The sequence below is a fragment of the Bos indicus x Bos taurus genome, chromosome 1 (assembly GCF_003369695.1).
Source record: "Bos indicus x Bos taurus breed Angus x Brahman F1 hybrid chromosome 1, Bos_hybrid_MaternalHap_v2.0, whole genome shotgun sequence".
NCBI classification, from domain to species: domain Eukaryota; kingdom Metazoa; phylum Chordata; class Mammalia; order Artiodactyla; family Bovidae; genus Bos; species Bos indicus x Bos taurus.
The window spans coordinates 154,851,213-154,876,160 of record NC_040076.1 but is presented as its reverse complement, the minus strand read 5'-3'; the positions used below and the strand labels follow the sequence as shown (position 1 = coordinate 154,876,160).

The window sequence follows — 24,948 nt, the reverse complement described above, 5'->3', positions numbered from 1 at the left end:
TTGCAGGCAACTGGTATCCACCTCATTTGGGGATGCTTCTGCCTTGCTAGCTGTGCCAGAGACAACTTCGTCATTGTCACCTCGTCAAAGACTCCTTCTTGAGAGCTCTCCTGGAGGGCTAGATTCTGAGAGCAGCCTCTGGTATTTGGAGGGTAAGTGCCAGAAAAGTTCCTATTAGTTCCATGTGGGGACTCAGGGGCTCCAGCCCCCGGGAGAGACCAGGACTGAGTGTCCAGGGGAGGTCTCCATGTCTGGATGTTGCTATTTCTTGGTGAGAGGTGATTTGGAACCAGAGAGCAGCAGAAATTCTGCAGCGTGCGTGCTACTCTGGGTGGTGAGAGGTGGTGGAGAGCTCCCAGGAGAAATTACTACATCTTCCTTTCTTGAGATATTTAAAGAAAAGGTACTCAGTAATCTGTGAGAGGGGCAACTCTCTAGATGCAGTTTTCCAGGAAGCTGGGCAGAGTAGGGTGGATTGCTAGAGGTTCTTTTCTAGTCTTACTCAATGGTTTCTGATATGCCGTTAAGAGCCTGCAAACGATAATTTGGCCTTTTAACGTTTACAGTGTTAAGGACTTTAAGGTAAAAGAGGTTGTCTGTTATAAATATTTTATTGTAATAATTATTATAAATAAAATACAACCTAGTATATGCAGATATCTTTTGAAATAGAGATAGTCCTGAATATGGTGTCTCCATAATTAGCTGTTTGATGTTGAATGCAATTGAGTTTTCCTGATCCAGTGAACCAGACAATGGAAATCATTGGGGATTAACAGCAGGGCTATGTAATGATTCTTGATATAGCAAACCTTTCTTTCCTTGTTCACTGATAAAAATATTTTATCAGTAAATAAAGCACTCAATTCAAATGCTTACAATTTTAAATTTTAAAAGGACATCCAGAATTGATGAAATAATCCAAGTGTTTCTCATTGTATTTTCGCCAACTGAAATGATACCTAGACGTTCTAATAGATTTCTCCAGACTGTGAGAGGAATAATATTTTAATAACTATGCTTTAAGTTTCTTTTTCTTAGAGGTGGGCTTGCTTTGGGGTGGTGTAAGAAGACTCAAAACCAATTTAGAACATTATCTTATAAGTTTAAAAATGACAGCCTTACTTTGCAAGGAGTCATTGTATTTTAATAATACTGTACACTTATTAGTGTTATTGGAGCAGTAGACAGTTAATTACAGCCTTTTCTGAGACATGTTAACTGTATATTAACAGTCATGTCAAAAAAGAATGATGTATACTGTTACATACAAGCTGCTGCTTGCTAGACTCTTTTCAAAACAGTCTTTCAGAATGTATGGAGTCAGATTTTGGGTCCACAATTATCAGAATGTTTTCGAATAAAGTAACTTAATTTTGAACTTTTCACTGGGATGTAAGAGTTTTAATTTTCTTTTTCCCCTTTCTCTATATTAGCATTGACTTGAGCACTTCTGCTAGTAGGTTCAGAAATCAGTGTCCCTCAGCAGTTTAGCCTTCCCACACTGTAGTTTGAGATGCCTACATTTTTGTTCTGTGATGACTTTGGCCAATATAAGCCATTCAAAGCTTATTGAGTTGATTCTCTTTACGGCATCTTTTTAGTCACTATTTCTTGAGCCAGGCTGTGCTGTCTTACAGTTCTGTAAAGCATGATATGTAGGATACATGAGAGCAGTTGATCACAGCAGTGGTTCTAAGACTATTTTGTTTTCCAGATCTAAAGCCTGGGTTTTTGCCTTGGCTTCTGGCATGGCAAACAATGGGTGACTGCTACTAGTGAGGCTGAAAGCTGGACTGAGCCTGCCTTAGACATCTCTCAGACTGGTGGACTCTTTGAACTCTCAGCTAATCTGGATATGTTGACCTTGTAACCTTGTAATACAGCGCTTAAAAATGTACTGAGTTTCCCACTTTATGAATTTTTAGGTGCTGCTGCCTCTATTCCAACAAGTTATTCAACTACAAAAAAAAAAAAAAAAATCAGTGTAAGGTACATGTCTGTGTTACAGAAAATAGTAACTTCACATTCTGTTTTGCATAGAGAGCACTCATTAAAGATCTGCTAAATTAATAACAGAATAGTGCGTTTAGCTTGTGCCGATATGGTTTAGTGGGAAAAGGCTTCTGTCTCCAGTCTTCTCTTTTCACTGGGGTTGTCTGCACACTTCATCTGCACATGTGCCAGTGCTCTGGATAACTGAGTGGTTTTCTCCTCTCTCTGCTGTGCCCTTTTTGGACAGTAGAGCCAGGGTCTGTTTCCTCCTCTTCGACCTTGAGGATGGGCCAGGGTCTCTGTCAAGGCTTTTGGTCCTTTGGTGTGGGGTGGTGCTCACAACCTGCTCTGTCGTCCCTGGAGTCAGGCTACCAGGTGAAGGTCCTTCTGATCTTCTGGGGCCAAAAATCCTGTGTGCGCAGCAGCCCACGTCTGACTGGCCTCTATTCTTTCCTACGACGGTGATGTTTTCCAGGACCTCTCTGGATGCATATCAGCCATGATTAATTGCATAACAGATATTTTTCTATCCACTTATATATAAAATGGATTTTTATATCCATTGTGTAACACTGTTTTGAGATTTAGGGTATTTATGTTAAAGATGATTTCCTTCTCTTCCTTAAAATTAATGCTCGCATTGCGGTGGGGTTGGGTTAGGTGCATCTGAAACATTCTGAAAAGTTGCCAGCCTTCTAAGAAAGTTATCTTTAAAGAAAAAAGACACTTCCTCTTTAAATTTATTTCCACATGTGAGGCTCTTTGCAAGACAGTGCTGTTTAGTTACACAAAGAAAAGTCTTCCTGAAGCAGCAGACTGCTGTGTGACCCAGTCCATTGTCATGCACATTCTGTCTCTTTAAAAACAGTCTCCTCTATTTGCCCTATTAATTGTTGATATGTTGCCATCCACGAGACAAAAATTAGAGCTGTAATTAAATAATCATGTGATGCTCCTTAGTGCCAGTGAGAGCAAACTCATTTTTCCAGGCCCTGATGGTCACTGATGATTGTATTACCACTGGCTTGCTTTATTTTTTTAATGATTCTCTATCTGTAGATTACCCAACTACTGTCCTTCTTTGCAAAACTAGAGAAAACAGAGAACATTCAGCCAGTTAATTGGCTGGAGGTCCTCAGGGATGTAAGGTAGACATACCTTTTCTGCTTTTGTTCACCTGGTAGCTTCTTTGGGGAGGCTACATCAGTGGTGTGGTTGCCTGCCATTTAATTTACACTGGTGTTTTGGCTGGGATGGAGGCATATGGGGAATGCCAGGAGAATTACAAAAGGAGCCGGGTATTAAAATTCAGAAATGATTAAAATTGAAATAAAAGGATGCTGCTTCTTTGCCAGTACTCTGGCAGTCATAATGACACATAGAGATTAGTTTCCACCTTCATCTTTTCCTTCTTTTTCATTTCCTCTCGTTTATTGTTGACACATTTTCCTTCTGTCTCCCGTCTCTGTATCTCTTTGCACAGTTATGCATTCCTAGTTCTCCCTCTTTCCTTAAGCATGGAGAAGCCTACTTAACCTTATTATAACAATAACAGAATAGGTTATTAATATTTAATATGCACATGATTAAAATTTCTCTCCCTTAAACATAGGTCAGCTGTATTATTATTAACCAGCATGTAATTTTTCATTTAAAATATTCTTATTCTGCCCTTGCTGTTTCTGAAATGTAGTCTACTTTGCTAGTGATTTAATACATAATGTTTAGAAAACTGTGGTCGGCTAGTGAGAGAAGAACTTACCAGTCATGGATAATCAATTATGCATGAATTCGGATGTAACAGATGGAATCTGTGAGTTAAAGTTTCCCTTTGCCTTAGTGGTTTTTTTTTTTTAATTTGTTTGTTTGACACCTGTCTCATATAGAGATAAACATCTAATGTAGCATGTGAGAAATTCCCTCATATCTTTGTATTCTCTTTAAAATGAACCTGATTTTTTTTTAACTTAAATTTAAGGGCAGAGACTTTCTGTCATCTTAAAGATGATCAGATTCTTTTCCATCACTTCGTGGATACAGAACCGGGTCCCGTTTGGCTCACGAAGGGTGACTCTTACAGTTGGCAGAGGAAGGACCACCACCTGGATCTAAGGCTTCTGCTGTTCTCCACTTCTTTTCCCACTATGTCATTGATTCTTTTCTGTAGGAGTTGCTTACTGATAGAGAGCACTATCACACTAACTCTGGGTTTTAAAGAATTTCTGATGGAAACTGTGGTTGACTAGTTTTAACTGATGTAACATTCTCTTGTATGACGTGTGGATTGTATCTGTGAGTGTGTATACCATGCTATGCTAGATGTGTATTATATATACATTTATTCACACTAGGTTGTTGGTCCAACATTTGGATTTTCCAAATCTATTGAAAATACCCCAAGATGTGGTTTATATCCAAAACTACAGCATATGCCAGTTACAAAGATGCCTTTACACTAGCTTGTGGTGTTATAAATTCTTAGAGACAAAACCCCTTTGTGTAGAGTGAACTAAAAAGTTATTTTGGAGAGTCTTGTTACCTCCACAGAGAGATAAGTTTGATTTTCATTAAATATGATATGAATGTGTAGTAGATTTTCAGCTGCAGAAGTGATAGAACTGTGGGGTATTGTCCGTCTGTACAGCAGTTACAGCCTCAAAACAGCTACAAGCTGGTCCCCGTCAAAAATGTTCATAAATGTGCTGTTTGTTTCTCTCCCAAGTGTATTTATATATAGATTTAAAAAATACAAATGAAAATAGTCTTTACAGAATAAATAAAAATAAATGATTAAAAAAATAGCCTGAAGGCCCACTACTTCTGTTTTTAAAGTTATACTGCAGCATTATTTATCAACTTTTTGCTTCTTATCAGCTGGAAATTTGCATGTGTATTTATAGTCCCTGTTAGTTATCCAATGAATTAAATTCCACAATAAACACACTAATAAAGAAAGCTGCACCTGCAAAATAGGTAACTGGATATCCTTTAGCTACAGTTATGCTGTAAAACTATTTTTTAGTATTTTATTTAGACTTTAAATTATTTTCTTTTATTTAGTATTTTATTTCAGACCAATAAATATGTAATCTTAATTTGGCTCTACTATGTAATCATATTCCTTAGTCATGCATCAGAAAAATACATATATGCAGGAATGAACTTCAGGGAGATACAATTTAGATACGAGTTTCCAATACATTAAAAAAAAACTGCATCATTAATATAAAAGTCCCTAATATAAAATCAGTGAGAACAGATGATAGGAAACAGTATCAGGCAAAACACTATAAAAAATATATCATTACAGATTACTGCATACAAAAATAAATAATTATAATTACTATCACAAAAAGTGACTGATAAAAATAAATTTGAAAGCCTTTTGAGCTTATTACTAAAACTGCATTCTCTTATTAATAAGTGCAACCTAAAATATCTACATGGAGAGTTTATAGATTATTACATCGAGTACCTACATGGAGTTGTCACGGCTCTGTGACTGGACTGCAGTGTCAGTGTCCTGCAGACGCCACCTGGGGACTGTCTGCTGTCTCAGGAGTGTAGTTAATTTTTACTCACTTGAAAAATATCCAGATAGAATGTTTGGATATTTGAATGTTGGATATTTGGAAGGCCTGGTTTTTGTCCCTCCTTTCTCTTCTTTTGCTAAGATACAAGAATATAGAAGAACATCTGAAAAGAGAAACATTTTCTTGCATCAGAGGACCATCAAATTACCTACTTTGGGTGGGATGTTGGGTCTCTGATTACCAACCCATGTTAATTATCCTTGGGCCAGGTAATCATCATCTGAATGAATTACCCAGCGGAGACTGGGCCGCGGCTGTTGGCAGGTAAGGGCAAAGCAGTGGAAGGTCGGAGGCAGTTGCCAATGTGTTGCAGCTTATTGTTTTGTGCATAGCGTGATGTTTTCATGATAATATACATCTGCCAGTCTTAGGAATAGAGGATTGTTTTCCTTTAGTTTTGTTGTTTTCAAATGTTTAAATTGGGGTAAAAGATAGGTACCATACCTCGTGCCATTTGGACAGTGTGTGAGTGGACAGTTCAGTGCCTTGATCACAGTCACACTATCGTGTGCCCAGCGCCGCTGTCTCTTCCAGGTCTTCGCCGTCATCCCAAAGAGAATGTGCTTTAGTTTTGAATTAAACTCCTCCTCTGCTTCAGTGAGCTTCCGGCACTATAGAGGTATTTAAGCACTGCCCAGGTGCGCTGCACTTGTTTCCCCCAATGAATGGGCTTCTTTCCCCCAGTGATGGCCCTTGTCCACTGCTTGTGGTGCTGGGCACGGTGGTGCAGAATCTGATCCTGCCCTTGGTTGATCCTTTTCCCAAAAACAATCTGGACCAGCATCCAGGCCTGTTGCAACCTCAAACTGTTTTTCCCTCAGGTAAGCTGGGAAAGATCAGAATAGCACTGACATCACCAAGGAGACTTGGCTGGTCTGTCTTGACGGAAGGTTGGTTGAGAATGGTTTCTGTTTGACTTCGCTGGAATTAAAATCCCATGGGCTTCCTGGGGGCGCCGCACAGCAGTGAGGAGCCCTGCACCGGCTCCTGGGCACTTCAGTCCTGCTCAAGTGCCATGACTAGGGCCAGAAAGGAGTTGAACGGTTTCAGCTGTTTCAAAGGGAATCCCACTCAAGGTTGAAATTTTCTGGGAGAAAGAGCCTGCTCAAATATGTTGGGGGGGAAAAAAAATAAAAAGAATTAGAGAAAACCAGGATGGTTCTGGCTCCAGTAAATAATAGACTGGTTTTGGAACTTAACTTCCATGTGTAATTTTGTGGTTAGTCTCTTATGTCTGTGATGATAAATCATACACTCGCACAGGATTTCTGGCACCCCTGTAAATCTCAAGCCAGTACCCAAATGCTAATTTATCATGGTTCCTCAAACAGCAGACTTTTATTCACCAAATCAATGATCTAATAGCTTGCTCCCTACCTTTTTTTTTTTTTTTTTTAATTTGAAACAAGTAGCTTGCCTGCACATAAATTTCTTAACTTTGGGGTGAGCTCTGATTCTTAAAAGAGCCTTAACTTTTCCAAGTGACTCCAGGATCTCCATACCCTTGGGAGATGTCCTAACAGGTATATTTAATTTCTTGTCTCTAACACATTACCTACTCCAATGGATGCTACACCTGGCTGTATGCTGGAATCAGCTTGCAAACTCTCAAACGCTGGCTCCAACCCTTGGCAATGGGTGCAGCCTGGGTATCTGGACTGTTGACATACCAAGCGATATTAACATGCAGCAGATTTGAGGAGCCACTGAACTAACTTCTGATCTTATCCTTGGCTTTACTGCCTAGGAGTGCAAGAATCTTTCTAAGATTTTTACCAGCACTCATTCACCAAAACAGTTCTTGGCTTCCTTTCCCTGTTAATTGCGGGCACTGTGAGAGACTCCTGGAATACAGACAGGAGTCCAGCCTCAAGATGTTGACAGATGTGCAGTTGGGAAGGGCAGGCATGCAAATATGAAATGCTGCGCTTGGAGGACAGAGTTGGGATGGGGCATCGAGGAGGAAGTGGCTAATAGATGGAGGAAGCTTTGGAAAGAAAAGGTGCAATCAGGCCACATATCAAAGAATGTGGCAGAAGAGGGGTTCCCAAGAGAGACGAGGGAGGCCCTGCTCTCCAGAAGCAATGGGGGAAGAAGACAGTCTGAACCTCGTCACGCATTTGGTGGTGATGCTATTGATACACAGGCTACTACGGACGTATGCGGGCGTCTCAACAGCATCGCTACTGGAACCCGAGCCCTACTCAGTTTTGGAGTTGGGTCTAGGCAGAGAGAACCAATTTTGATGGGGTTATTTCCACTGTCCATGTCAATGTTGTGGGCCATACTGATATCTGTGGAAGGAAGATACAAAATTTTGTCCAGTAAATTCTTGCTTTAAAAAGAGGTAATATTTCTCTTCACTCCACCTCACTTCCACAGTCTCGAAAAGGAACGGTCATTGCAATTAGCGATAGAATTTGGTTGCAAGTGACACCGAGTTTTTGGCTCTCATTTATTTATTCAGAATGTAAACATTGCAGATATTTCAAAGTCCCAGGTATCTCACCAGGTTCTAGAAGCCAACTCTAATGGCCGTTCATTTACCTCAGCGCCCTCTCCTCAAACTAGCTTAAACATCAGCCTTTCTTTGCTTCACTTTAATAGTGACCTTTGTCAATTAAAACCATAACCCAAATTACCAGTGGGTATTTACATTCACCTTAAAGTAATTAGGAAACAACTTTTGATCGCTATCAGTCCGGCTATAACCGAAACCCCACATATTGGGGAAAAAACAAAAGCCGAAAACCTTAGGCCCATGTTTAGCGTTTATTATTCCTCCTTTCTCTCTCCTGAAACATATTCAAGCCGTTTGCTTTGATTCTCTGCAGCACACCATTATTGGTTGGTATTTGGATGCCCTCCCGGTTTGAGTAGATATCTACATTAAAGCTTCCAAAAAAGCCATTTCTAGTGGCAACTCTGCTTTTTTAACGTGGGGGTGGGAGAGGGTGTGGAACAATTCTGTGGTTTTCAGCTTCACCTGCGACCTGTTGAAATGTTCATGGAAAGCAGCCTTTGGGGGTAAATGCATGTTATTCCAAACGTACTCTGAGACCCTTTTACATACAGACGTGTCTAGAAAGCTGTCTTAGATTTGTGTGCAGCACTGCCCATGTCTCGTTCCACGCAGCTTTACAGATCCACGGGCCCATTCTAAAGTGGAAAAGGACTTCAATTTGGACTTCATTGGGATGTCTGGAAGTTGTCCAGCACCTCTAAGACTCCTCCAGGCAAGGTCCTGGATATACTGAGTCTTCTGTTGTAGAAGTTCTCTAGGTTCGTGCTGCCTGATGGAACTTTCTGCAATGGTGGAAGGGTTCTCTAACCCACACTGTCTCATAGGATAGCCACTCATCACATGCGGCTATTGAACACTTGATGTGTGACTGAGGAACTAAACTGTAAATGTTATTTAATTCCAGTGAATTCACATTTCAAAGATACAGCCGCTTTCCCCACTGTTAACTCCACCTCACTTCCACAGTCTCTAAGAGGAACGGTCATTCCAATTAGCCATAGCATTTGGTTGCATGTGACACTGAGCCTTTGGCTCTCATTTATTTGTTCAGAATGTAAACATTGCAGGGATGCGGTATGAATCCCTGGTCATAGGGCAGTGAGCAAGACACAGTCTCTGTGCTCATAGGGATGACAGTCTAGCATGGGACAGGGAGGCCTGGCGTGCTGCAGTCCACAGGGTCGCAAAGACTGAACTGGACTGATGGAAGGTATTTATTAAGCCAGTGATCATCCAGCTTGTTCACTGGTGATAACTGCGACAAAGGAGAAGTACCGGAGGCTATGAGAGTGTAAACCGGGGACCAGGCCTTCCTGCGTGATTCACCTGAAAGTTTAATCCGAGTCCTGTTGATTCACTAAAGGAGAAAGGCGTGAGGTGGCTTCCCTCCCCAGGTTCAAGGCCGGGTCAGGCTGGCTGCAGTGCCTGGGACTCTGGAGCAGGGCAGTCCCCCTGCGCCTGCCGTGACCTCCAGAGGCGCAGGGTCCCTCTGGCTCAGCTGCACATGCTCACATGCAGACTCCTGCACTCGATCGCACAGATCCCCTCTCAAGCTATGCAGTTGTGATGATGTCAGTCACAGATAAGACGTGAGAAGGAGGGTGTGAATGTTTACAGGATATTGCATTTCCTCTCCAATGTATGTTTTGACAAAGTTGTTTGGGCTCCAGCCCCAGATTTTTTTTTTTTTTTTAATCCCCCCTTCTCGGCTCTTACAAATTTGTATCTGGTCCATTCAAGAAACGATGTGGAAATCAGTCCTGACATCCCAGACAGACAAAACGAGACACATGACGGCAGAACATATGGCTCAAAGAGGCATCCTTATATGGCCAACACAGACCGTATTCCCAGAAATTCATATATGGGAAACGCCACCTGCAGCTAAAGCCAAAAACAAAGAGTCGACACGACAAAAAGAGCAATATGCCACGTGAAATGTGCTGCTCTAAGATGTGGAGAGATAGCCAACAGTATTTGAATTTAAAAAGATGAAAAAAAAAAAAAACCTACCATGTCCTTAGAAAGTGCTATGGTAGTAAACATTGCTTTGCTAACATAGTCACTGGCGGAGTTGCCGTGTCTTAAAAGCGTTCAAATTCTAAATGCTTTCTCTGTTTATTACAAATGTATGTGCTATTCAGAACTCTGAATGTGTTTTAATGCTTCCGGATATCTGCCAGCATATTTATCTTGATATGGGGCCCCCTGAAGCATGCAGTAGTCCTTTTGTTATTGTTTTTTAAAAATCTTGTATCTCTGTTACAATATTTTATCTCTGCTACCTTTGCGTGGCCAGACTGACTTCCTTCTCCTGTGATAAAAAATTGATGCACTGTTTTAACTGTACACCCACATGTTTAATAGCTCATGTATTTGACTTGTAATATTTCATGTTCCTGAGGTTTTCCATTCTCGTAGCTGGATTTATAAAGTTTATCTTAACTTTTTTCAATACTTGGCTTGCACCTTTATTGCCAAATTTAAGATACTTTGTAGAATAAAACTGATGCCCCCCATCGCAATGGTTTATTTTCACATATGTCTGGGAAGGGGGAATTTTCCTTATTACTTTTCTTTTGTTCTTTGTTTTAATCTGCGTTTAGTACTCAGTGGTTTAGTGAGTATTCTGAAAGAGTAAATAATATATAGGAAGTTCACCAGTGCACTATTACTTGGAGGGCATACGCCTGTGTGCCCTTTTGCTTATATCTTATATAGTTCTGAAATAAAGAATGTGCTTGAGGGAAATTAATATGCGTATATGATTAATAGACTTATAATCATGTAGTAAAGTTATTATTAGATGCCTTTATCCTCATTTATTCTGTTTTATCATTTTCGGAGGCCATGTCCATCCTTATTACACTTTTTTATGTTTGTGTTTGAGAATTAGCTTGGAATTCCTAGATAAAAGCTGCTACTCAAATTTAAAGATTAATATTTTAACCCCCACATGAATAGGAGGCTAAGGCAATCAGAAAGCTTTCTGTCTTATTTGTGGAAATAATGGGATAAACATCACTTACAGTATTTTATCCCAGTGTGTTTTAATATTGATATATTCAGTAACCTGTTTTAGTCTTCCTTTTTCTTTCTTTTTAAACACTCCATTTGAGTTCCATTTGCCTGAATGATTCTTTGTAGTACACGATACTTTTCCTCTATTTTGAGATTTTGGTATTGCTTGTAAATTTATACACTGTGATACTAGAATGCACAGTCCCTACTGAAAAACCAGGCAGGTTTCAGGGAAACATGTCAGGCATCACCAGTGTGAAGCACTATTAAAATATACATCTTGGAAATTCCCAATTTAACCCATCACATTGCAAAAATCATTCTCATTATAAAGATGAGTGTTATCCATGTTTTTCTTCTGAATATCAAACATTAAAAAAAAATATTTAAGTACTTCCATCTACAATAACAACTCTGCCACCAGTGTTACATGTTTCCTTATTGATTGTATTTCTTATACTTTAATCAAAATACCCTCCTTCATACTTTCCTGCATATCAACTTTTGAAAATACGGTATCATTTGAGCTTTTTCATAAAGATTTCCTTATCTTTCTTTTCTTGCTTTTGATACTGTGTTTATCATCACATTCTTTAGCTCTGGGTTTGGGTTTATACACCAAGATTCACTGCTGCCTTCAATAACCTTTCTGGTTTTGTGGGTGAAACGTGGGTGCCCTTAGAGTGATATATTTTCACTGTGTTCCTCCTGAACCTGTCCTCCCCAGGAGGCCATTATTTCCTCTCCTTTATCTTCTGTTTTACCTTCTGTTTGTCTAAGATTTCTAGTGTAGACAGTGTCTGAGAGTGTATTGGTAGCTTTAAATAGCTTCATTTGCATATTTCCCTCTTATCTCAGTACTTGCGCTAACTTGTTGCTTTTTTATGTGTAACAAAATGTTTATCTCACTGATTTTTCTCTTTTCCCTCCTACTGTATTCTGAAAAAACAATTCGAACATTTTTGTTTCTGTGTAATGATTAACTGCCTTCAGGGTCTTAAGGCGTTAGCACTCAAACCTAAACGATGAACGCTACATCCCCATTTCGGGCAAGGCTGTGATGGTCTTCATTTTTATAGGAACTATATTTAATAGATTATCTAAATAAGAGGATCATACTTGGGTGCTAATGACCATTTATCTACCAGGGTAATTTACCTTAGATTACAGAAGTATTTATTGCTACAACACAGGTATTTACCGCCCCCCACCCCCCAACGTTACCGTCTTTCACCAGGGGTAAAGGTGGCATGTTTTCCTTTGTAATAACTTTTAACTAGTCAGGTCTCTTTCAAGAAAGTGACCCAAATTTTGTTTAACTCGGCCACCGTGGGCCACGTATTCCCTCCTCCGAGTTCTCCGGCTCAGAAGTGAGGGACGTTGGCATCTACCTGCGCCCAGCACAGAGTGGACGGGCACCGATGAGCTCGGAAAGTGCTCGTCTTTTGGGGCCTCTGGCTCTTCGCTGGGGCTTCCCCCTCCCGTGAGGAGTGATCACATTGCGCAGGGGGTTTCGGGGGCCCCGGCCCTTCCGTTTCTGCCGCCGCCGGCGTGCGCTCTGCGCTCCCCGAGAGCCGGTGCCCCGCCGTCCCCCGGCCCCGTCCCGAAGGGCCCGGCCTCGGAGCCCCGCGCGGGCCGGTGCGCCCTCGCCCGTCCCCGGGCGCCAGCGCGCCCCGCTCCCGCCGCTCCCCTCGGTGTTCCCGCGGCGCGCGGGGCGGGGGGCGGCTCGCCTCCCGGCCTCGCCCCCGCCTCCCCCGCTCTCCCCGCCGGCCGCTCCCCGCCCCGCCGCCGCCGCGCACACCTGCCCCCGCGGGCCCCCGGCCCGCGCGCCCCGCCGTTCCGGGCATTGTGTGCCGCCCGCCCGGCCGGCTCCCCGCGCCCGTCCGCCGCGCCGCCGCCCCTCCGCGCTCCCGGCCCTCCAGCCCGGGTTTTAAGCCGCGTCCCTCCCCCGCGCCCCGCGCCCCTCCCCGCGCCCCCGCCCCCGCGCCGCCCGCCCGCTCGCTCCCGCCGCCCGGACGCGGCGCAGCCGGTCCCGCTGGGGAAGGGCCGGGCGGCGGGCGGCCCGGGGGCTGCGAGCGGGGGCCGTGCGTTAAGATGACGAGGACGGGGAAGCGGCAGCCACAGCGGCGGCGGCGGCAGCAGCGGCGGCGGCGCGGCCGGGCGCGCGGGGCCGAGCGGGGCGCGGCGGCGGCGGCGGCGGCCGGGAGGAGCGCGCCCCGCGTTTGATGGGGGCCGCGCCGGCGGCGCGGGGGGCAGCGGAGCGGCCCGGCGCGGGGAGCGGCCCGCGCGCGCACTCGGCGCCGCGCCGCCCGGCGCCCGCCGGCCTCGTCGCCTCCGCCGCGCTCTAGGCGGCGCGGGGCCCAGGCGGCTCGGGGGGCGCCCCGCGCCCCTAGCCCGCGCGCGCCGAAACTCCTGCTCAGTTTTGTGGGGCGTCCGGGCCCCCCGCGCCCCGGGGCCATTGTGGGGCCGGGTGTTTACCTCGGACTCCGGCTGAGCGAGGGCTCCGCGACTTTCGGGGGGCGGCGGGGAGGCGGCGGGGGCGCCCTCCGGCCCCCTCCCCCGGCTCCCCCCACGCCTCACTCTCCCGGCTCCGCAGACGCTCGCGGCCCCGCGTCCATGGGCCGCGGGGGGGTCCTCGGGGCGCTCGTCCGCGAGGGCCGGCTCCAAAGTGGCGCCCCAGTGCCTTGCCGGGGCTTCCTGCGTGCCCTGCGGCCCCCGGCGCCCCCGGCCCCTCGCTAGATGCCCCGCGCGGGGCCCAAGGCTGCGGGAAGAAAGTTGCAGGTCGGTTACTCTCCGGCGCGGTTCTCGGGGAGCGGGCAGGGGGAGGCGAGCCGGCCCCCCAGCCGCGCGCGCGGGGCGGCAGGAGGAGGGGACCACGGGCCACGGCCGGGCGGACTTTCGGCCGGCGCCCGGGAGAGCCCCGGCGGGCGGGGGGCGCTTCTGCAGACCTCGGCCGCCGAGGTTTGTTTGGGTTTGTTTTTTTTTTTTTTTCCCTTTTTCTTTTTAAGAGAATCCCCGGTGCCCACCTCGCCTCCCCAGCACCGCCGCCGCGTACTGCTCCAAACGGGTTTGGCTTTGTTTTTACGATTTCCCCCCAACGAATCACTTGTCAGATCAATTCTGTCTTCCCCCTCCTCCCTCCTTCCCGCTCTCCCCTCCTCCCTCATCGAAAACCCCGTTCTCCGAGGTTAGACATTTTACAAACCATATATGCTGTTTGTCCAATTGTGATTCCGGCCCCCCCCCCCCCCCCTTAACCCCTCTCTCCCATGGCTACTCTTCCAGACGCTTATCTGCCCTCACCCCGCTTAGGGGGGCGAGGGTAAAGGAAGAGAAAATAATACAATTTCAGGGGAAGTCGCCTTCAGGGCTGCTGCTGCTGCTTTTTTTTTTTTTTTTTTAATTTAAAAAAAAAAAAAAGGACATAGAAAACATCATTCTTGAACTTCTCTTCGAGAACCCGGGCTGCAAAGGAAATCTCCTTTGTTTTTGTTATTTATATGCTGTCAAGTTTTGAAGTGGTGAGTTTCAGGTCGGTTTTGCTAATTTCACTCAGTAAAACTGCAGCGTTTCTGTTTCTAGATAGTACTTTGCTTCTTTGTCTCTTTAAAAGGTCACAGTGAAAGCTTGGCCTGGATCGTGCCGGCCATATGGAACGGATAAGGGCACAGTCTCTTAAAATGTGATTATGGGGTTGTGTGGGGGCGAAGGAGGCGATTCAGCAGGGAACTCGTTGAAAAGGCTCCCACACTGCAAAAAAATAGGTTCTTGAAACCGGAATTTCGTGCTTTTCTCTTTCTTTTTAAAGGAAATAATTGCTGTGTCTGAGTTCGCTGTTTAATTCGTTAATGATCATATATGGACTTCGTTTATGGACAGGGAAGTGGGGTTTGGAGAAAGTAGCCTGCTTTCAATGTGCCAGCCAAACATCACAGTGAAATCGGTTTTTAAAATGTGTAACTCACAAGAAACTCTCCAGCCTGGCATCTGTTGAGACCTTAGTTTGTTCCCATGCAGTCTGTCCAGCAGGCCCCGCGGAGGTTGCTCTTTGCAAATCCAAACTCAGGTTTGGTGAACTTTAGCCTTGGGCATAGAGTTTAAATGAGTAAATTGGGTGTTTTATGTGCATGTAATTTTGCTTTATAATGTAAAGCTTTTTACAAGATGACTGAGTGTTTAATAGCTGCTTATAGGTGGGTATTCATTCGAAGGACAATTTTGCATGACCTATATGATGTTTTGATTGTCAATACATTAACTAAATTATCATCTATCACTTCACAGTTTATAATGCTGTTAAGCCTCATGACTACTTAATATGTTTTGTAGCATTAACTTTGATGCTGTTGCCTACTCATCCTCTCTCTCTTTTTTATTTTTTTGGCACTTAAATTGCTACACGGGTTAAGTATTTTCTTTTCAAATCATATGCTTTAAAATTCATCTTCTGCTTTAGGGTAAGGCAGCCAATTTCAGGAAAAGTAGTTCTGTATTATAACCCACATGAAGCATTATAAAGAGTGTTTTGAGTAAGTTAATAATCACCGCTAATTTTGGCTTTAGACTACAGTTTAATGTAATGGAAAGAGTAATCTTGATAAAAAGTGGTTAAAAGAGGCACATTTATTGTTAATGAACCTCATAACCAAAACCAGATGGGACCGCGATCAATGGTAAACCTTTGGTCTCAGTGCGCCACCGTGGAGCACAAGGATAAATAGCCATTATTTCTCTAACTTCACAGTTCTTTAACTGGCATTCTTGAGGTTGCTTTTAAACTTACAGATTATCATTGCTTCCCCCTCCCCATCACCTCTTTCCTTCATTATAATGGATATAGTACCGGTTAAACAGAGGGGAAAGCAATGCTTACAGAAAGGCCCTGCTAAGAATATAAGCTCGCTTTCAAATCTGTATCTAAGTAGCATGTTCATATTTTATATATACACATATATATATATAAATGTGCAAGATATGTCAAATTACCAAACAGCTGGAGGAAAGTGATAATTATCATATTCTCTCTGTTTTTTCTGAGTATGATTCTCTTTCCTTTAGTATTGGTGAACTTAATACTTCAAGCAGCATGAAAGTTCATAAAATAATTCTACTCACCTGTTCTTATCACTGTTAGAACTATTGCAGAAGCGATTTTGATAATGTACTAACTGCTTTACTATAAGCAGTATGAAAATTGATGTCCAAAGTATAATACAACTGAACAATCATTATCTGTTCATTTTTTTTCTGGAGTTAATTGAAATGTTGACTTCATTGCCTGCTGAGATTATTTTTGAACACTGGTTATTTTGTTTTACCAAAATTAACAAGCTTTCTTTCAAAGCAAGTTTAGCACTTCAATCTAATGTGTATGTTACAAAATGTTTTCAAAATTTTTGGTATTTAAATTGTTAATAGCATTCTATTACAAAAGAATACCTAAATATTAACTCTAAGATACATGAGTTGTAATACTTCAGTATCAGGGCTCTTTGAAGAAATCCTCCACTTGTATCCACTTAGTTAGGGATGGAATGATCCAGTTGCATGTTTGAGCCAAGACTTGACTGAATCTTTAAAACAGGTCATGTAACTCTTGATACTTTGACAGTAGAAAACTTTTTCTACACATTAACCATAAAGCCAATAGAGAGTTTAAAAAGCAGTTGTCTGCTCCCTCCTTTGAGGTGGTATATATACATATGAATCTATTTTTCCTTCATGAGAATTAAAATGTATATAAAAATATAAAGACAACAGATCTAACTAATCTCTTGGACTGATAAAATAATCTTTCCATCTTTGACTAAAGTTCATTATTATGTTCTGTATTAAGTTTCTCATTTTTAAAACTTGGGACTACAAAAATACAATTTGTTATTGTCCTTTTAGCTACACTTGTAGTAATTCTTGTTCTAAAAATAATCCCCCACCCCCCCCCCACCCCCCTACACACATAGTTTTGCTGGTAGGTGACAAATTATCTTTTCGTTCATGTGTGTTGATACAATTCCCACAAATTATTCTGTTAACTTGAATGGAAATATAATGCTGTGATCTAGAAAGTAGAGTAACCTCTGCATTATATATCTGGTTAAGGAGTCTTACAAATACATTATATTTGTGGAGCGAAATATCCAGGGATAAAACATGTACATGCATTATATATACACAGAGAAGGAGGGGGTGTGCGGAGACCCCCACCCAATTGTAACATGTCTTCTTCTTAAATTCTCGCAGGTGATCTTTAGAGAGTAACTGAGTATGGATCATTTGAACGAGGCAACTCAGGGGAAAGAACATTCAGAAATGTCTAACAATGTGAGTGATCCGAAGGGTCCACCCGCCAAGATTGCCCGCCTGGAACAGAACGGGAGCCCGCTAGGAAGAGGAAGGCTTGGCAGTACAGGTGCAAAAATGCAGGGAGTGCCTTTGAAACACTCGGGCCATCTGATGAAAAGCAACCTTAGGAAAGGTAAATACCCTGAAGCCAGATCCTGGAAGGCGCGAGTCCTGCGTCCACCCAGCACCACCTGGTGCGGGGGTGGACACGCAGCGCCTGGCTTTGTGTGTGCTCCTTGATTCTCTTTTCTGATCTGAAATTAGTCACATTTCTGGTTGCAGCGTCAGGCGTGTCTGAAAGCGTAGGCTCCGTGCCTCAGCAGAGCGTCTCCCTCTACTGTAGACTGGAGTCTTTGGACGTTGCGGATGGTAAAGACTGAGTTAAGTCTAGTGGTCTCAGTTATACAAGGCTTCCGTTGATAAGGTGGTGTTGTAGAAGGGGGTGCAGAAGTGGCTGTTGCTGAAACTAACCCTGCTTGAGAATGAGACCTTTAAATTGTTTGAGGATGGACCTAGCTTTTTCATGGTATTACTGGTTGTAAGGCAGTTTCACAGATAATGGAAGTCTTCTGCGATATGATGTAAACGTTTTGTGATTTTTTGTGTGTGTGGTTTGTTTTCTTAAGAGCAACTTCATTACTTAGTAGGTAAAAACCTGATAATTCTGGTGTTTCCCTTTTGCTATAATTGGGTGTTTCTGATAAAAGGGCAGATGTAAACAAATTAATCAGGAGGGGATATGCAACTGTGTGCTTCCTTTTTGCCGGTTTTATATCACAGGGATGGAGTTTACCCACTCTGACTGTATTCAGCAGTGTTGCTTCTGTAAATCAGTGTCTGTCCAGGGCATAACGTGTGGGCCTTAGAAGGTCTTTATTTGTCTCTGAATAACTGTGTATGGGATTCAGATTTTCCTTACATTTGCTAAAGCAAAGGATAAAAATGCCATCTTGTAACAACCAAGAATATTAAGTAGATAAAGTTAGCAGGCAGAGGAATTTCATTGTGTTTGATGCATAACATTTATCATACAATCATTTATTTTTTCCTTGGTTTGGCGAAAACAAAGAATATATTGATCCTGAAATGAACAGACACAGCAGTCCGTATTGTTAGATCTTTATCTATTAAAAATGGAAAAACAGCACTTCAGCAAATTCTTTGGCCTCTCCTCATGATTACCCTGTTTATTGATTGTTTGCCAAGAATGTATGCATCTTAAGAAAGCCAGGGTAAGAGCATTAAAAATATAATTTATTATGGCTTTTCAAACAGAGTGCATTAATATTGTACTGCGAAGCGCTGGGGCTCTATAAAAAAGACTTTCTGACGCCTGCAAACATATAAGTTCCATAAATTCCTAAATAGGAGATTTCAGCTGTCTCTGGTATTATGTGATATTTGCACAGCAAACTTTAATGCCAGGACAGTTTTAGACAAGGATTCTACAGACTTCACTGCTCCTTATGGCAGACGTGCTGTTTACACAGGCTCATAAACCTTCAGCAAAAGCTTCTAAGACTGCCTCCAGGTTTAAATCATGCGGTATTTTTAGCAGTCAGCAGTGACCAGCGTACTCCCCTTTCCATACTGGAAGGTTATGAAGTTGCTGGAGTTGGAAGCCTCGCCAAGCACTCACACAAACAATCGGTTCAGAGAAGGCTCCTGTTCAGCCTGACTCGCAGTATCAGGAGGCGCGTGACAGTTTGCTGGAAGATTTAAGCAGTCAGATTGAAAATTAAAGTCTACGATTGTCACCTTATCAGCAGCCACCTTAACGATCTTACAGGGTCCCTCTAAAGTCCAGAGCGACTCTTGTTTATTTCAACAGTTTAAAAAAAAACCTTCAGTTATCTCCCAGGTCTGAGGAGCAGCAAAGAGCAGCCCAGGTCTGTATCATTCTATAAGAGGAAAAATCAATGCCTATGTTTTTTGTTGTATTAGTAACCCAACTCTTTGAAGACCTCAGGATAGAGGGAGGAGAAACCAAAGAACAATAATGTCACTTCCTGCTCAAGTGCTGCTTTTTATTTTTTTCCCAAGCATTGCATTTGTAGTGACATTTTAAAAATGCACTTTAATTGTAGAAGGTTCTCTGCTTGCTTGAAGCAACAAAGTGCCTCCAGCCTTGTGTTGGTGGTGGTGCTGTCTTATCTTCTTCTTCACGTGCAGCGTTTCTGCTTGACAGGTGCCGGAGAGTAAGTGTGGCTGCGTTGAGAAAGCGCACCTTAAGGAAAGGGATTGGAGGTTTTTGTTTGTTTGTTTAGGAGGTTTTGCCAGAGAACCTTCCAGCCACGGAAGAAGTCACCAGTTTGCACATTGCTGTCTGTGCCGTGGTTTCTCCCAGTCTCCTCCTGATCCCTGACGGGTTCTGTCTCTGGTATAAAAACAGCCGAATGAATGACAAGGATATTGGCAAGCTCCGCAGCTTGTTTTTCATGCCTAGCCTGTTGGGTCCCTCCAAATGAGTTTGTGAGCTTTTCTAAGTAAACCTAAAGGGGTTTATTTGTCAGAACTAGAATCTCTTGTGAACAGTTCACTGAAGCTGTGGTGTAGACGCCCATGTAGAAAACTGTGGCTGCTTTTCCTGCCGGCTTTGTTCAGCAGAAACAAGCAAATAGGGCGTTTTTAAAGGGCATCTCTGGTGTCAGGAGGAAACCCTGGGTTTTTAGCTCCGCTTTGCCGACCCTGGACACCTTCAGAAGTTGGTTGGCTTCTGTGAATGCAGAGGGCAGAGCTTAGAGAGGCATTAGCGTTCCAGGACTAATTGGGGGTCCTGGGTGCCCTGGTGCAGTAACCTTTGTCATCATTTATGCTAAGGATGGTGCCCTCCTGGCAGAGTGCCACAGTGCACTCTGCTGCATCTGCTTTTAACCCTTTTCCGTTTATCACTGGAAGTCTGACAGTGCGCTGTGTAAACACCTCGAGGACGACAGCGTTCCGTGATTTCTGTTTCTAGAAGCCTCTTTGCTGACAGTGGTGTGGTGTGGCCTGTGTTTATTAACCATCTGGCTCCTGAGTTATTACCTGGGGTTACAGTAAACAGAGAACACATCTCGTCTCTGCAGATTCCTGTATCCTGAGACACCCTGATGACGACAGTTTTCCTTTGCTCTCATCTTTACCCCATTCGCTAGAGCAGAGATGGTTCGTTTTAAAGACCTGTGGTTACCGTGATGTCCTTTTAGGCAGGTTAAATGAGTAGCCATCAAAGTAAATATTAGTCATCTGCAGTGTGCACATATTGAAATCCTGTGTTATGAACTTCGGTTGGGTTAAGTTTTGTGTTTCTTCTGTGGCCTCAACGTGAAGATCTTAAAGAAGGAGGCGAATGCTCGTAATTTTATAATCAAAGCTAATTTGTTTGGACACAGACAGGGAAAGTTGAATCCTAACAAAAGCATGTAGGAAGCATGAAGATGGGTTCTTTCGAAGCCGAGCTGAGTGAATTACATTTGCACACCAGGTACCACTCACAGCAGATCAGACCAGACACTTACTCCTCTCCTGTCAGCCCTATGATTTGATCAGAAAGGTAATTCTGCATTAATTGGTTTGGGGAAATGCTCAGTTAAAATTAGAGCCCACGTTACCTGAGGGCCAAGTTCATATTCTATTTCAACATTTCTCTTACAACTTAAGAAAAAATAAAAATAAAAGAAGGTGTGTGTGTGTGTGTGTGCCTGGGCCTCTGTGCCAGTCTCGCATTCTCTCGTGGTGCTGAAGATTTATTTTCATGGCTTCATTTTTTCCCTCCCTCCTCCCCCAGACTGTGTTGCTGCAATTCGTTGGTTTGCGTCTCTTTTTCTTCTGTCTCCTTGATAGGAACCATGCTCCCGGTTTTCTGCGTGGTAGAACATTATGAAAATGCCATTGAATACGATTGCAAGGAGGAGCATGCAGAGTTTGTGTTGGTGAGGAAGGACATGCTTTTCAACCAGCTGATAGAAATGGCCTTGCTGTCTCTGGGTTATTCACATAGCTCTGCTGCCCAGGCCAAAGGTAAATAATGCATCCTCGGGGTTGGGGAAATTGCTTGGCATCCTTTGTTTACTTTGCAGAGAAAGCATCTGAATATTCTCATTCAAAGAACTGTAGCCTGTGTGTTACATGGGTTCCTTCTAGACTGTGGCTTTAAAAAATTGGCTTAATTCAGTTTGGTTTAGTTAACACACATTTTGCTCATGTGGAATGTGGAGGTAGGTTTTTTTTTTTAAATTACTTCAGCTGAATCATTAGTATGCTTATTGACCTTAATAATCTGCTCCACTGAGGACCCACAAGGAAGTGAGGAGCGTATCTGAGCAGATGGACTGTTGAGAGTCAATTTGCATTTATGACTGAATATCTAGTTCTGTTTCTTTTATTCTGTTTCTGATGGTTTTATGGGCTGTAAAGTATTTTTCAATGCTGATTCCCATTGCAATCGAGAATCTTATCTAAATCGTAAAGCCATTTAGAACTGGTTCAGCTATGTCTTATTAGAACTTCCTGTAAGTTAGGAAAATGTGGCCTCTGCCTAGGTTTTATTGATGGGGTTTTATTTCCAAAATAATAAACAGCCCCACCGTCGTTTACATAATTTCACAGTTTGGAAAACTAAGCTGTGAATATTTTCATTGACCTGCCCTTTGGAGGGAAGGGAATCATTCAGACAGAAGTAACAATATTGCTTGTGGTGGGGGCAATGAAAAGCAGCCTTGCGCTGGGTAGGTTATCCGAAGGGTCAGACATGCAGTGACGCGCGCTCTTTATCTGGAATAGGGCTGATCCAGGTCGGGAAGTGGAATCCGGTCCCACTGTCTTACGTGACCGATGCCCCCGATGCTACAGTAGCAGACATGCTTCAAGATGTGTATCATGTGGTCACATTGAAAATTCAGTTACACAGGTGAGTCAGGAAAGCAGTTCCAGGGCAGAATGTTCTACTCACCTGATCGTTTGAAACAAAGTATCTCTGGCCAGCCTTCAGTTGTGATTTGCCCTGCATTTCAGGGAGGCTAACCCCAATCGCAACAAAGTATCTCTGGCCAGCCTTCAGTTGTGGTTTGCCCTGCATTTCAGAGAGGCTAACCCCAATGACATTTGTCACCTCACCCTTTCTCCTTTATCTTCCTAATTTGAGCCTATCGTTTAGAAGCAGTGTTCCCCCCAAACGCATCTACTTGTGCAGGTTATCGAAAGACAAGACTTTTTCTATGTAATCAATTAAATGATGCATTGCAAGAAGGCATTTTACATAAAGTTTACTTAAGAGAAAAATATTTTTGCATATCATGAGCAGTGCCATCTGTGTACACTTTGTGAAAGAATGCCTTATTCACTGTTGCCGAGCTCTTATTTAGTTATATAATTTTTTTAACCATTTTAATTCGTACGAGCGGAGTCCTGAAGGGAAAACGGTTCCCACGTTCGTGCTTTTCACAATGGCTCTTGAGAAAGCAGTATACCTTAAATTGTCTTCCCGAGCGCATCAGAGCAGGAAGGTAGAAGTAACATGGAAAAATAGCCACCACAGGCAGCTGATGTATAATTCATGCATCGATACAGCAGATGTGTTGTATAAAGTAATTAACTAATCGGAACAATCAGGAGACCGAGAGCAATCTCCAGATGCATCTGTTTGATGCGCAAAATGAAATCTGTCTGTCTTAAAGGAATGTTCTGCAGCGGGATGCAATCTTGTCATAATCCCCTTTCTAATCTGTGTCTCCAATAGTTGCCCCAAACTGGAAGACCTGCCTCCCGAGCAGTGGTCCCACACGACCGTGAGGAATGCGCTGAAGGACTTGCTGAAGGATATGAACCAGAGCTCCTTGGCGAAGGAGTGCCCCCTCTCACAGGTACTGGGCATCACTGGTCCTAAATGACAAGTCATTGAGGGCAGCCTCGTTGGAGGAGTCATGGGAAGCCATAGTCTAAAGCAAGTGGTATCGGAAGCAAGAATCTCCCCAAAATGCAAAGTGACTTGACCACTGGTGACTTTCAGAAGTGTGCGCGATTCATCCTGAGCAGTGTGGGAAAGAAAGGGGAGGGAAACCCACTCAGCTGACCTTGGCGCTAGCTCATTTGCAGATCCCTCCTCTGAGTGCTCTGAGATTGGCCGCCTCGTTGTCCTGAGGGCCTGTGTTTAAGGGAATAAAGGTGGTGTGCCTTCCTGGAACCCCTAGATGCCAGGAAGCGCCTGGAAGTGTTACTTTGCAGAACCTCACCATGCTCCCTGAGTAAAGGAACAGAACAGCTTCTAGGTACTTTCTTCATTACCACACAAAGGAAAAAGAAGAAGAAATAGAATTTAGAAAAAAAAGTACAGAGAAAACAAGTCTCTTCCCTCTAATTGAAGGTTAGATAGTTATTATTCATCAGGATTCCGTCACCAGTTTTAGGCATTGGTTCAACCCCCCCCCACCCACTTTTTTTTTTTTTTTTTCTTTCATGGGGTCATATGTTTTCCTCTGAGATGCCTGGCATACTGTCAGGGGTTTTTGAAATGAGACGGAGATTTATTATTATTGTAGGATGAATTTTGGTGGAGGGCAATAAGAACTCTGGTGGGAGACTCCCTCATTTTCTAGATGTAAAGCTGAGCATCGCTTTTGATGCTGTGCAGTTGATTTTAAATTGAAAAGAAAAGGGCGCTGTGAGCCCACCCTAGCGCTGCTTGTGTGGTCCTGAGGTCACTGTGCCCTCATGCCTTCTCTCTCCGGGGGCCCCGCCCCTGAAGGTCATGCCACCGGAGAGTATACTTGAGATGCTGGTCTACCTAGATTTTTACTAAATTTTTGCTAACGTTTTTCTTTCAATGCAAGGTTAGCATGTAAGCCTGAGTGCCCCGTCTGTCTGGTATTTGAACGTGAATTGTGTGACTGCTGTAAATATTTCTGCAGTAGGGAATTTCTCCAAGTGTGTTTCCGACGTGATGGCCGTGAAGACACGTGGGTACCTTTGGAAGGAAGCTTGTGGGCGTCCGTGCTCTTCTTTCATGAAAACTCTGTGCATTTCAGGTTTACTGCATTACGGTCCATCAGCTTTACTTTGATATTTGTTAGCAGTTATAGGAATGAAGCAAATGAATTAAGCTTATAATAAATGATGGCTTTTTATATTCTTGTAAAGTAAGTTGTAGCCACAGGTGAAATATTCTCTGATGTTAAGTCCATTTCTTGAAAATCAAAGTCTTTTTGACACTTTAATGGATCTCCTCCTGTCCTCCATCTCACTCTTTGAGTAGAGAGGATGTGAATTTATAACCATCGAGTAAAAATAATTTAAATTAATTAAACACAGTTACATCAATAGGGTGATATAATGAAGCAGGTGACTCTTACCTCTGGGACTTTGGGTTTTACAGACAACTCCAGATAATCTGTCAGTTGGTCTCTAGGATTTGAAATTTGAAATCCCCTAGAAATAAAGGTTTTAACTCAGCATTAAAATAAGTATAAAGACCCAGCATAGGAATCTCACGTATCT

At 43.3% G+C, this 24,948-nt stretch overlaps 1 protein-coding gene across 3 annotated transcripts in view; it reads left to right on the top strand.

Moving 5' to 3' along the window:
* Positions 1–13: 13 nt before the first annotated feature.
* Positions 14–24,948, top strand: part of SATB1 (SATB homeobox 1) — a 96,299-nt gene continuing 71,364 nt past the window's right edge. Inside the window, exons 1-5 of one of the 3 annotated variants that reach the window (XM_027549687.1) lie at positions 14–152; positions 17,374–17,608; positions 21,301–21,477; positions 22,240–22,366; positions 23,195–23,318. In XM_027549687.1, the coding sequence (XP_027405488.1) occupies positions 17,398–17,608; positions 21,301–21,477; positions 22,240–22,366; positions 23,195–23,318 (639 nt within the window). In that variant the 5' untranslated portion in view covers positions 14–152; positions 17,374–17,397. Of the gene's footprint in view, positions 153–13,486; positions 13,915–14,141; positions 14,655–17,373; positions 17,609–21,300; positions 21,478–22,239; positions 22,367–23,194; positions 23,319–24,948 lie in introns of those variants that run through there. The other 2 variants (XM_027549672.1, XM_027549678.1) reach the window with 2 other exon arrangements.